The sequence below is a fragment of the Pseudophryne corroboree genome, chromosome 8 (assembly GCF_028390025.1).
Source record: "Pseudophryne corroboree isolate aPseCor3 chromosome 8, aPseCor3.hap2, whole genome shotgun sequence".
In the NCBI taxonomy this organism is placed as follows: Eukaryota; Metazoa; Chordata; class Amphibia; order Anura; family Myobatrachidae; genus Pseudophryne; species Pseudophryne corroboree.
The window spans coordinates 434,522,464-434,535,210 of NC_086451.1; the positions used below are offsets into that span (position 1 = coordinate 434,522,464).

Consider the following 12,747-nt stretch of genomic DNA (forward strand, 5'->3'; position numbering starts at 1 on the left):
GAAGGACGCAGGTTCGGCATTCAGGATTGGATCCTGGTGACCACGGACGCGAGCCTCAGAGGGTGGGGAGCAGTCACACAGGGGAAGAAACTTCTAAGGACTCTGGACAAGTCAAGAGACGTGTCTTCACATCAACATCCTGGAACTGAGGGCCATATACAACGCCCTACGTCAGGCGGAGAACTTACTTCGCGACCAACCAGTTCTGATCCAGTCAGACAACATCACCGCAGTGGCTCATGTAAACCGCCAAGGCGGCACAAGGAGCAGAGTGGCAATGGCGGAAGCCACCAAGATTCTTCGCTGGGCGGAAAATCATGTAAGCGCACTGTCAGCTGTATTCATTCCAGGAGTGGACAACTGGGAAGCAGACTTCCTCAGCAGACACGACCTGCATCCAGGGGAGTGGGGACTTCATCGGGAAGTCTTCGCTCAGATTGCAAGTCGGTGGGGACTGCCCCAGATAGACATGATGGCATCCCGTCTCAACAAAAAGCTACAGAGGTATTGCGCCAGATCAAAAGATCCTTAGGCGGTAGCAGTAGACGCCCTAGTGACACCGTGGGTGTTCCAGTCGGTTTATGTGTTTCCTCCTCTTCCTCTCATACCCAAGGTATTGAGAATAATAAGAAAAAGAGGAGTGAGAACAATTCTCATTGTTCCAGTTTGGCCAAGAAGGACCTGGTATCCGGAACTGCTGGAAATGCTCACAGAAGATCCGTGGCCTCTCCCTCTACGACAGGACCTGTTACAACAGGGGCCATGTCCGTTCCAAGACATACCGCGGCTGCGTTTGACGGCATGGCGGTTGAACGCCGGATCCTAGCGGAAAAAGGAATTCCGGATGAGGTCATTCCTACGTTGATAAAGGCTAGGAAGGACGTGACAGCTAAACATTATCATCGTATATGGCGAAAATATGTTTCTTGGTGTGAGGCCAGGAATGCTCCTACGGAAGAATTACATCTGGGCCGTTTCCTACACTTCCTACAGACTGGAGTGAATTTGGGCCTAAAGTTAGGATCCATTAAGGTTCAGATTTCGGCCTTATCCATTTTCTTTCAAAAAGAATTGGCTTCTCACCCAGAAGTACAGACTTTTGTAAAGGGAGTGCTGCATATTCAGCCTCCTTTTATACCTCCGGTGGCGTCTTGGGACCTTAACGTGGTGTTGAGTTTCCTTAAGTCGCACTGGTTTGAACCACTTCAAACGGTGGAGTTAAAGTATCTCACTTGGAAGGTGGTCATGTTATTAGCCTTTGCTTCGGCTAGGCGAGTGTCGGAATTGGCGGCTTTGTCTCATAAAAGTCCCTATCTGGTTTTCCATATGGATAGGGCGGAATTGCGGACCCGTCCTCAATTCTTGCCTAAGGTGGTGTCATCTTTTCATATGAACCAACCTATTGTGGTGCCTGTGGCTACACGAGATTTGGAGGATTCTGAATCCCTTGATGTAGTCAGGGCTTTGAAAATTTATGTGGCCAGAACGGCTAGAGTCAGGAAAACAGAAGCACTGTTTGTCCTATATGCAGCCAGCAAGGTTGGCGCCCCTGCTTCGAAGCAGACTGTTGCTCGCTGGATCTGTAATACCATCCAGCAGGCGCATTCTACGGCTGGATTGGCGTTACCAAAATCAGTCAAGGCCCATTCCACTAGGAAGGTGGGCTCGTCTTGGGCAGCTGCCCGAGGGGTCTCGGCACTACAACTGTGCCGAGCTGCTACTTGGTCGGGTTCAAACACATTTGCAAAATTCTATAAGTTTGATACCCTGGCTGAGGAGGACCTAAGGTTTGCTCAATCGGTGCTGCAGAGTCATCCGCACTCTCCCGCCCGTTTGGGAGCTTTGGTATAATCCCCATGGTCCTTACGGAGTCCCCAGCATCCACTAGGACGTTAGAGAAAATAAGATTTTAAACCAGAGGTTCTCAAACTTGGTCCTCGGGGGCACACACAGTGCATGTTTTGCAGGTAACCCAGCAGGTGCACAGGTGTATTAATTACTCACTGACACATTTTAAAAGGTCCACAGGTGGAGCTAATTATTTCACTTGCGATTCTGTGAGGAGACCTGCAAAACATGCACTGTGTGTGCCCCCGAGGACCGAGTTTGAGAACCTCTGTTTTAAACCTACCGGTAAATCTTTTTCTCGTAGTCCGTAGAGGATGCTGGGCGCCCGTCCCAAGTGCGGACTACTTCTGCGAGACTTGTATATAGTTTTGCTTACATAAGGGTTATGTTATAGTTCCATCGGGTTGGACTGATGCTACGTTATTTTTTCATGCTGTTAACTGTTTACTTGATACACAAGTTATACGGTGTGATTGGTGTGGCTGGTATGACTCTTGCCCTTGGGTTAACAAAAATCCTTTCCTCGTACTGTCCATCTCCTCTGGGCACAGTTTCTCTAACTGAGGTCTGGAGGAGGGGCATAGAGGGAGGAGCCAGTGCACACCCAGACCTAAAGTCTTTCTTAAAGTGCCCATGTCTCCTGCGGAGCCCGTCTATCCCATGGTCCTTACGGAGTCCCCAGCATCCTCTACGGACTACGAGAAAAAGATTTACCGGTAGGTTTGAAATCTTATTTTTATCCAGATGGAGCAGTTCTCAGAACTAAATCTAGGTATCTTCCTAAGGTAGTGTCTAAATTCCACCTTAACGAAGAAGTTGTAGTCCTAGCCTTCCAGGGGCCGGACCTTTCTGCGGGAGATGCATCGTTGGGCGTAGTCCGTGCCTTAAGGATCTACGTAGATCGTACCAGTGCCATCAGAAAGACAGATTCTCTCTTCGTTCTCTACGGAATCCATGAGAGGATGGCCTGCTGATAAGCAGACACTGGCGAGGTGGCTTCGGATGATGATTTCAGAAGCATATTCTCAAGCTGATCTCCCTGTTCCGGCTAATGTCTCTGCTCACTCTACTCGTAAGGTAGGTCCATTATGGGCAGCACAACGTGGTGCTTCAGCAGAACAGATATGTAAGGCAGCCACATGGTCTTCCATTAAAACATTCATTAAATACTATGCCTGTGATACCTTTGCCTCTGAGAACGCTGAATTAGGGCGAAGGATTCTCCTGTCCAATCAGGAGCATCCCCATCACTAAATTGCGTTGGGACATCCCAATGTAATCCTGTGGACCCTGCCAGAGAAATATGATATGGTAAGAACTTACCGTTGATAACAGTATTTCTCCTAAGTCCACAGGGATCCCACCCTGACGCACCTGATTTGAGGATCCTTTTACTCACTAACCTCTTCCTTCTTGAACGGAATGGTGTGCATGTGTGTTCTTCTCGCCTGATTAGAGCTCTCTATGATGCTCCCGCCTTCAGCTTTAGAAAAACAACTGATTTGCCTGAGCCAGGAGGCGGGGATATATGGACAGGCCCGTTGCATGCTGGGAGGTCGAAAGCTTTGACCGTTTGGAGCAAATCCGCTGTCGCGTCATCATATCCCCCCAATGTTATCCTGTGGATTTAGGAGAAATACCGTTATCAACGGTAAGTTCTTACCATAACGTATATTTTCATTCCAACCAGCTAGATCTGGCAGATAATTGTATAGTGTGTACCAAGCTTTTGGGTGTGTAGTCAGATTTGCAGGCTGCCCAGAATGGTGGTACACATAAATTCTATTGCTGAAGTGTTGCACATATGCAGGACAAAGATTTCAATTTACCATTCTGAAGAAGTTATTTGTGATGAAATGCGTTTGGTAATTAGGGTGAAATTTACTGGCTGTACTACCACAACACACACATCCACTAAGAGCTCACACCTAATGTAGGGGTACCGCGAATTTGCTGTTAACATCTGTTGCGACTGGCGCTCAGTTATATGCTCACAATAATTCAGTTTTATTACCGTTTTTATGCAGTTTGTATTAAATAACCATTATACTACACAATGAATGGCCTTTGGTATTGTTCGGGTGCCTTTGGTTGGATGGGTTGTCCCTTAGGATCAAACATTTATATTAAAAGATCCTGGTCTGTGAAACCATCAGAGGTGGCAAAGTGACACATACTTCTTAGAAGCCACTGAGATCATCTTAGAAGAGCAATTCAGACAAGAAGGGCCCAATCAAAAGACCATACAGATCAGCTTTCTTTCAAGATACGCTGTGGTATATCTAATATAAACAACAAAGAACTGACCTGCCTGAGCAGGAAGGCGGGGTTATAGGGGGGAAGGACTGAGCATTCTGGGATTGCTGAAAGCTTAACTGTTTGGTGTACAGACCAGATCCCACCACCTACAACCCCGATGTTATCCCTATGGACCTAGATGAAAGACAGTTATTGAAGGTAAGTGTACCATAACTCTCGTTTTAGCTCAGTAAATGTTAAGAGATATTTTAAAAAATGTAAATCCAAAGCATTCAGATAGTAAAGCTGCATACAGAAGGGGACATTGGGAGTGGGGTGTGCATTTGGTCATATTCACCGCTGTGATATTCCTGATTTATCCCCATTTCCCCTCTCAGACCACCACCTGCTCTCCTTTAACTTATCTCTCTCTCTCTCTCTCTGCTACTCCATCTATACCTCCTAAGGCTACCATCACTAAGGGTAACATTGAGGCTATTGACACCTCATCCCTGTTTTTCCTACTCAGCTCACTTTTTTTTCTCCTATACTGTTTCTCTAATACCCTAAACAAGCCACATCCCTATACAATGCTTCCCTTACTTCTGCTCTTGACTCTGTTGCTCCACCAACCACTATTCACCCTCGTAGATCAACACGCAAAAATGCTCATGTACTGCTGAGCGCTCTAAGGCAGACTTCCTCCATTTCAAACTTATGCTCTCTTCATTCAGTGCTGCCCTTTCCCTCGCTAAACAGTCATACTTCAAGAACCTCATATCCTCCCAGTCTTCCAACCCCCGGCACCTCTTTGCCACTCTCAAATCCCTCCCCTGCCCACCCACACCTCGTCTCCCCTCCTCTCTGCTCTTGACTTTGCCACTTACTTCACATCCAAAATTGACTCCATACGTCAGGACATCACATCCCACCAAAGAATCGTATTGTCTATAACCGCCTGACTGCCTTTCTTTCCTCCCACTCACTGCTTGAGCCATTCCAGTCTGGTTTCTGTTCTCTCCACTCCACTGAAACTGCCCTCACAAAAGTCTGCAATGACCTCCTTTCTACTAAATTCAAGGGTCACTACTCTTTGCTTATTCTCCTTTACCTCTCTGCTGCTTTTGACATTGTGGACCACCCTCTCCTTCTGCAAATCCTTCACTCCCTTGGTCTGCGTGATACTGCCCTCTCCTGGCTATCATATTACCTCTCTGACCATTCCTTCTCTGTCTCCCCTCATGGATCCACTAACTGTAGGTTTCCCCTATGGTTCTGTTCTTGTTCCTATCTATACATCCTCTTTAGATGAACTCCTTAGCACTTTTGACTTACAATATCATCTCTATGTTGATCATACTCAAATCTACCTTTCCTCCCCTGACCTCTCACCTGCTCTCCTCACTCATGTATCCAACTGTCTCTCTGCTATCTCTTCTTGGATGTCCCAGCGCTTTTTTAAACTTAGCATGTCTAAGACCGAGCTGATCATCTTCCCACCCTCCCGCATAACCTCACTTCCTACAATCTCATTATCTATTGATGGCACTACTATCTCCTCTATCCCCCAAATGCGCTGTCTTGGAATATTCCTTGACTCCTCCCTCTCCTTCAAACCACACATTCAGCACCTCTCGCAAACCTGTCATTTACATCTCAAATATATTTCCAGGATCAGACCCTTTCTCACACAGGATGCACTAAGACTCTTATCCACTCACTGGTCACATCCAGACTGGGCTACTGTAATCTCCTCCTGACTGCCATCCCTAACACATACATCTCTCCACTCCAATCTATCCTCAATGCTGCTGCCCGGATCATCTTCCTCACCAAACGCAAATCCACCTCCCCTTTCTTACTAGCCCTTCACTGGCTCCTCATCCCATTCAGAATCCATTTCAAGCTTCTTACATTAACTTACAAAGCCCTCACCCACTCCTCTCCCAGTTACATCTCTGACCCTAACTCTCTTTACACTCCCGCCTGTCCCCTTCGCTCTGTTAATGCACGCCGCCTCTCCTGCCTACAGATTACTTCCTCCCACCTTCAAGATTTTGCACATGCTGCTCCCTTTTTCTGGAATTCTCTACCTCTTCCACTCAGACTCTCCACCTCTCTACAAAACTTCAAATGGGCTCTCAAGACCCACTTCTTCACCAAACCCAGCCATCTCTCATCCTAAGCCCTCTGTGGCCTATGCTCCCTTTCTACTCCATATGTGTCACTCCTGTCTGTGTGCCCCTCCCCTTTAGAATGTAAGCTTTCACGAGCAGGGCCCTCTTCCCTCATGTGCCTTTAGGTCTCTTACTTCACCTATCTTCTTTTCAATACTTCCTTTGATGGCACCAAATCCCTCGGTTTTTTGCCACCCTGATACTTTATATCAGTGCTGCTTACTGACACAGCTATGTTTATATACCCTGCACTTATCCTATAGTGTATTGAATTGTAAGTCACTGTCTTCATGTTTTGTTTTGTTTATTCTGTAATTGGGTGCTGCGGATCCCATGTGGTGCCACATAAATAAAGTATAATAATAATTTCCCTGACAAACATGTACAGCTGTATGTATCTTTGCATATTCTTGAACTGCATTTGTTTATGCCCAGAGAAGCAGAATGATGACAGGCAAGCTGTAGCCGAGCATAGTTATGGCCCGGGGCGTAGCGAGGGTGGCGCAAGTGGAGCTCATGCTCCAGGCACCTGTCTGTGGCAAGGGCGCCGCAGTCCCACCGGCCAGTAGCTACACGCTGCGCCTGTCACTAAGCCATGGCGGCTGCACTGCGGGGCGGGAAGGATGAATGAGCGCTTTCCCCGGCGACCCCAGCAGTGACCCAGGAAGAGGGCAGGGCAGGTAAGCCATGCGGAGATGCATGGAGGGCTGGAGACCAGACCACAGGAGGGGGGCAGCCGTGCGGATATGCAAGGAGGGCCGGAGACCAGACACGGGGGGGGGGGGGCGCAGCCATGCAGGAACTCAGAGAGGGCAGCCATGAGGAGACACGGTGGGGAAGGGGGGCGTCATGCGGAGACACAGGGAAGGCAGCCTTGGGGACATTAAGGGGGGGGGAGGCAGACATGGGGATACACAGGGGGAAGGCAGACATGGGGATACACAGGGGGAAGGCAGACATGGGGATACACAGGGGGGAGGCAGCCTTGGGGTCCTTAAGGGGGGGAGACAGCCTTGGGGACATAAAGGGGGGGAAGCAGCCATGGGGATACACAGAGGGGGAGGCAGTCTTAGGGAGATACAGGGAGGAGTCAGTATTGGGGAGATACATGGGGGGCAGTCTTGGGGAGATACGGGGGGGGGGGGGGGCAGGCATGGGGAGACACCCCTTTAATTTAACCCCACATGCACACTTGGGGGGGGCATAGCACACATATGCTCCGGGCGCTGTGGCTACACGCTACACCTCTGGTTATAGCAGGTCTATACAACTACACCATTTATTAAGTGAGGAAGCATTCCCAGAGATGCCTTTTAGATGTATTTATTGCAATCCCTAGAGGGCGCTGCAACAATACAGTTCACAGTGATGTTGATGATTGTCAGAAGCATAGTTTTGCCACTTCTGATTGGCTGATAGCATACTGATCCCCCCTGCCGATAGTACATAAGTCATTAGTGTCGTTATACAGAGGCAAGCAAGAACCAGAAATTGTAAAAGTCTAGAAAAAAAGGCAATCTTTATTTCTGCAAATTAGTGATATATTCTGCAAATCTATATATTAACATCATATAAAAAAAAAGTTGTAACACAATCTCATTTTTAAAAGCTTTAAATTAGCAGTACTATATATACACATCAGGCGGTAGCAGTAAAATTGGGATACAAGTGTCCAAGCCCTTTCACAATTGGGCTCAGCTGGGACAATCCATTAAGATTCAAACCAAGGTCCAAATTTACAGCTTAAATAAAGGACTTCACCCCATCCACAGTTGTCCATTTCTTTTCGAAAAGTTGCAGCTCGTTCCCAAGGTGCTAACACTTCCACAACTGGGTGACCACGGAGAGAGACACTGAAATTAATATCCGGTGGTTCTACTTGCATACGGCGTCTTTCATCAGACGTATCCATATCTGCATGTCAGTAGTCCCCTGACTTCTCTGCACACCAATAAACTAAAAATATATATTTTGTTGACCCCCACAAATTTTAGGATTATTTCAAAAAATTTTAATATATTGAAGAACAGATTTTTCATCCGTCTTTTTGATTAGGATACAAACAGATTCAATTACTTTTTTCTAAACTGCGCAAAAATTCAACAAATTTCCTTAAAGTATCATAAGATCATATAAGAGCTTCGTAATTGCATATGGAGAATTTCTTTATCAATGTTGACTGAAAAGATGGAGAGAAATAAATATTTGCCCAAGTCCACTCCGTTTTCCTGGAAGAAAGAATGCTTTTGTCAACTTGGAAGCTGATGTAAATGTTGCTAAAATGTCCACTGCCGAACGGAGTGATTTCAGTTCCATGGTAACTTCCACCATAGGAGCGCTTACTGCAATTTACAGAGGATCAAAGAGAGTCGCGTATCCTGGAGATGTTGCTACAGTGATTGGGATTGTCCAGTGTTTGGATGGCTGTAAGCTGTCATCGTTCCTCTAGTGAAACCGTTACAGCCGTAACGCAAAGATGAGATGCGATCTGGAGTATTGTCTTGAACAATGTTTTTCCCCAAACTCAGTCCTCAAGATACCCTTAAGCTGGCCATACACTTGTCCGATATGGCCACTTTTCACCCGATTCCGACAGATCATGAAAAAAATTGGGCGAAAAGTGGCCAAATCGGATGTGTTTGACATCCGATCCGATGCGCGGACCCGTGCGCATCGGAATCAGAGATCGGATGTGGTGCAGGTCTGACCACTGAGTCGGGCGGGATCGCATGCAATATGCAAGGATCGCATGTAAAAGGACCGCATGCGATCCTGCTGCCCGGGAAGCTCCCGGGCGGCTCGAGGGGCATCGGCTGGGATTTCTCCCGTAGGAGAAATCGCAGTAATGTATGGGGGCCTTAACAGTCCAAGTTTTAAGGATATCCATGCTTGCGCACAGGTGGCTCAAATAGCACCTCAGTCACTTTGATTTAACTGTCTGTGCCAAAGCATTGATATCCTTAAAAAAGACTGTTAAGGTGCCTTGAGGACTGAGTTTAGGAAACTTCATCTTAAACAATAGAGTGGCAGTTGGAGTCAAACCAAATTTAAAACCTAAATCTCTTTGCTGGTATGTGTAACAGTGGTTGTACAAATACGGCATCTGTTAAAGCAAAGGAGTGTTACGGAAGGCTGTCCGCCCTCTGGGTTTGTACAGCAGCAGATGCGCACATTGACAGGACTGTAAGGCATCTTGGCGAGGGTGGTTCCCCTGCTCGGAACCATTGTTCAATAGGGATTTCAGTGTGTGGGATTACAGAGGAGATGTCGTATGAAGGATGCCATTCATATTTAACATTCCTGAAATAACAAGTCCTTGAGTCAGAAATCTTATGTATGTCTGAAACAAAATCCTTCATCCCATCCCTGATTTTTGTGCATTTAAGCAATATATAGCAGCCCAGAGTACCCAGTGCACACTAGCAGTAAGACGTGTATTGTACGGCAGGGGGTGCTGGGAGATAGCAGTGGCAAATGTAAGAACGAAAGTGGCTGAGGGGCAGTCATAAGGCTTATTTACCAATATGTTAAGTGTAACAGGATGGTCTTCACCTCAGGGGCAATTTATGGCATGCTAGCAAGACTAAATAGCTGTATTGTATAATGGGGATCTTAGAGGTGGAATGTTGTAACATTATTAAAGAGCATGGGAGCTGAGAAGTAGGGACTCCACTAAACGTGAGCTAAAGGTCATGTATTTTGTTCAGTGTTCTCTTTAAAAAGAGAAGACTGAGATATGTTCCTGACTATGGGGGTATTTATCAAAGCATGGAGAGGGTTAAACACTAACCAATCGGCGCATAACTTTCATTTTTCAAACACAGCCTGTAAAATGACAGTAGCTGATTGGTTAGTACTTTATCTCCTGCAAAGGTTTGATAAAACTCCCCCTATATGATCTGTAAGAAGACATTAAAGTGCGTGCACTGGTGAAAGCCATATTCCTGCAAATTCAGCCTATTGATTTGCTAGGAACTTGTGCCTTGGTGATGTTAACAGTGAATAGACAGGAGGCATTACAGTGGATATTGGTTCAGCCACCACCCTGTGTAGGCGACTTCAAGTAAGAGGTACCCTTACAATATAGACAAAGGAAGGGGCATAGTCTGTCCTGGTGATTGCGTTTCCCAGATGACATTATAAAAGTATAAATCTGATATCCAGACTGCAGCAATGGCAGATTCAGTGTAGTGCTCACATTGTATGTATTCGGACGTAGCATGTTTATCCTATGATTGGAGGATTCAGTGTTTATGACTGGGAGAGACACATTGAAATGAAACCGTTCTAGGGGTTGATGCTCAGGATGAAATGAAATGTTTCCTAAACCCTATAGCCCTTTTATGAGGATTACAGTCTATAGGAACGGATAAGTGAGAGGGTTAAGGTGTCTCAATGAGGGTGCAGGAAATGTAGTGTTGTGTTCTAGGCAACACTTCACTCCTTCACTTCCACGCTGGAACAGCAGAGGGCGTACGAGGTCAGCAGAGCGTGAATGTCCTGGAAGGATGGCCGCTCCCTGCAGTCTCGGTCCCAGCACCGCAGCATTAACTCGTACAGAGGCGGAGGACAGGGCGGAGGGCGGGACAGATAGATCTGTAATGGCAGAGAGAGGACAGAACGATATTGGATTATTCCAGTGGTTGCTAAACACGGTCCCCAGGACCCCAAACAGCTCACATTGTCCAGGTCTCCCAGCAGGTGCACAGGTGTAGTCATTACTCACTGACACAGGTGGAGCAAATAATTTCACTGCGATTCTGTGAGGAGACCTGGAAAACATGACCTGTTTGGGGTCCTAAGGGCCAAGAACCTCTAAATTAGTCCATCAAAACCAATATCGTGCTTCACTTACAACAATTCATAGTATGACTATGGGGCAGATGCATCAAACCAAGAGGACAAGTGCAAACATTACCCATAGCAACCAGATTCTAGCTGTCTTTCTATAGAATGTACTGGATTAATGATAGCTAGAATCTGGTTGGTTGCTATGGACAACTTCTCCACTTGTCATATTTAGCAGATTGGATACATAATAAAAGTCGAACGTGGTTTATAAGAGCCCAAATCCTTCTATTAAATGCACCCTAAGCAGGAAGCATGATAAGGACGGCATGGGAATGGGTTAATCAGGACACAACCGGTTCCAGACTAATCTCCTGAGCTCTGCATTCCAGGGGCTGGTGCTGTTCATGACATGAGAAGATGGATGGAGGAAAGTTTCAGAATGTTTGTTGGTTTTTTATGTGACGTAGGCAAAAAGGATTCACTATACTTTAATATCCAGGAACAGGGTCTGAAGAGTATATTTGATCTCCTCCTCCCCGGTCACAGGCTCACATACGGTGCTTCCTACCCGTGTTATATTTCTACCCTAATAAAAATAATACTGCTCAGAAGACCAGGTATATCCAGATATTATTGAAACAGCGGTTGGCTAAGTCTCATGGAATATGGGCATCACTGTGTCTAGATTCACACACAAAAAAAGTAGGGACTGCCATCTACCATGATTGGTTTGTTACCGATGTTTCTCAGGCCTAAGATAGCAGAAGTTTGATTGTGATGCAGCATTGGGGGGTTTCCCTCCATTTCCTAGCCCCACCCTCCTTCACTAATTTGCCTACTGCTGTCATGTGACCGCACTAGTGATACCCATAGACCACAGGTCCTCAAACTCGGTCATCGGGACCCCAAAACAGTTCACGTTTTCCAGGTCACCTGTAGATTTTTAAAATGTGACAGTTGGTGATGCACAGTGCACCTGCCGGGTGACATGGAAAACGTGACCTGTGTGGGCTCCTGAGGGCCGAATTTGAGAACCACTGCCATTCTGTTGATGGTTTCCTGCCATTGATGGAGACCATCAATGGTGAACTATTTTGTGCAAATTCCTACAAAAAAGTGCATTGGTGTTGGATGGAGTAAGGGCATTCCTAGTGAAGTACAGCGAGTCCAACAACCTTTAATTAATCAGGACACGGACACAAACAGTAGGGATTCCCAGAGGAATAATTACAGTACAGCCCCCAGTAATGTATCTGCACCATCCACTCTGGGGATTCCTGGATTATTTCCAAAATAAGCCACAGGATCCTGTCAGAAATCTAAAATACCAGAGTAGGTGGTAACTTCTATTGCTGCCGATTCCCTGTATCACCGCTATCCTTGCCATCGCACCTACACCTCCCCGGTGCTCACCTGTTTCTTCCCGTCTCTGAAGATCTCACCCGCATTCTCAATCACATCTTCATCGTTCAGCTCCCCGTATGGCTGTTCCTTGCACAACATTAAAATCTCCCACAATGTCACACCAAAGGCCCAAACGTCACTGGCAGTGGTGAATTTACCCTGTGCCAAGTGGGAAGGGAAGAATGAACAGTTTTAGCCAAGGTTAATTTTTTACTATGTGCAGTAAAAATCTTCTAACATTGGCGAGAACAGTTGCTGGTTTGAGTACGCAGGAGGGTGGCCACTGTGT

The 12,747-nt window shown here is 46.5% G+C and overlaps 1 protein-coding gene across 5 annotated transcripts in view; it reads right to left on the bottom strand.

Moving 5' to 3' along the window:
- Window positions 1–7,763: 7,763 nt before the first annotated feature.
- Window positions 7,764–12,747, bottom strand: part of DDR1 (discoidin domain receptor tyrosine kinase 1) — a 105,069-nt gene continuing 100,085 nt past the window's right edge. For all 5 annotated transcript variants that reach the window (XM_063938019.1, XM_063938018.1, XM_063938021.1 and 2 more), the window contains 2 exons: window positions 12,468–12,617; window positions 7,764–10,859 (listed from right to left, as the gene is read on the bottom strand). In XM_063938019.1, the coding sequence (XP_063794089.1) occupies window positions 10,701–10,859; window positions 12,468–12,617 (309 nt within the window). In that variant the 3' untranslated portion in view covers window positions 7,764–10,700. The remainder of the gene's footprint in view (window positions 10,860–12,467; window positions 12,618–12,747) is intronic.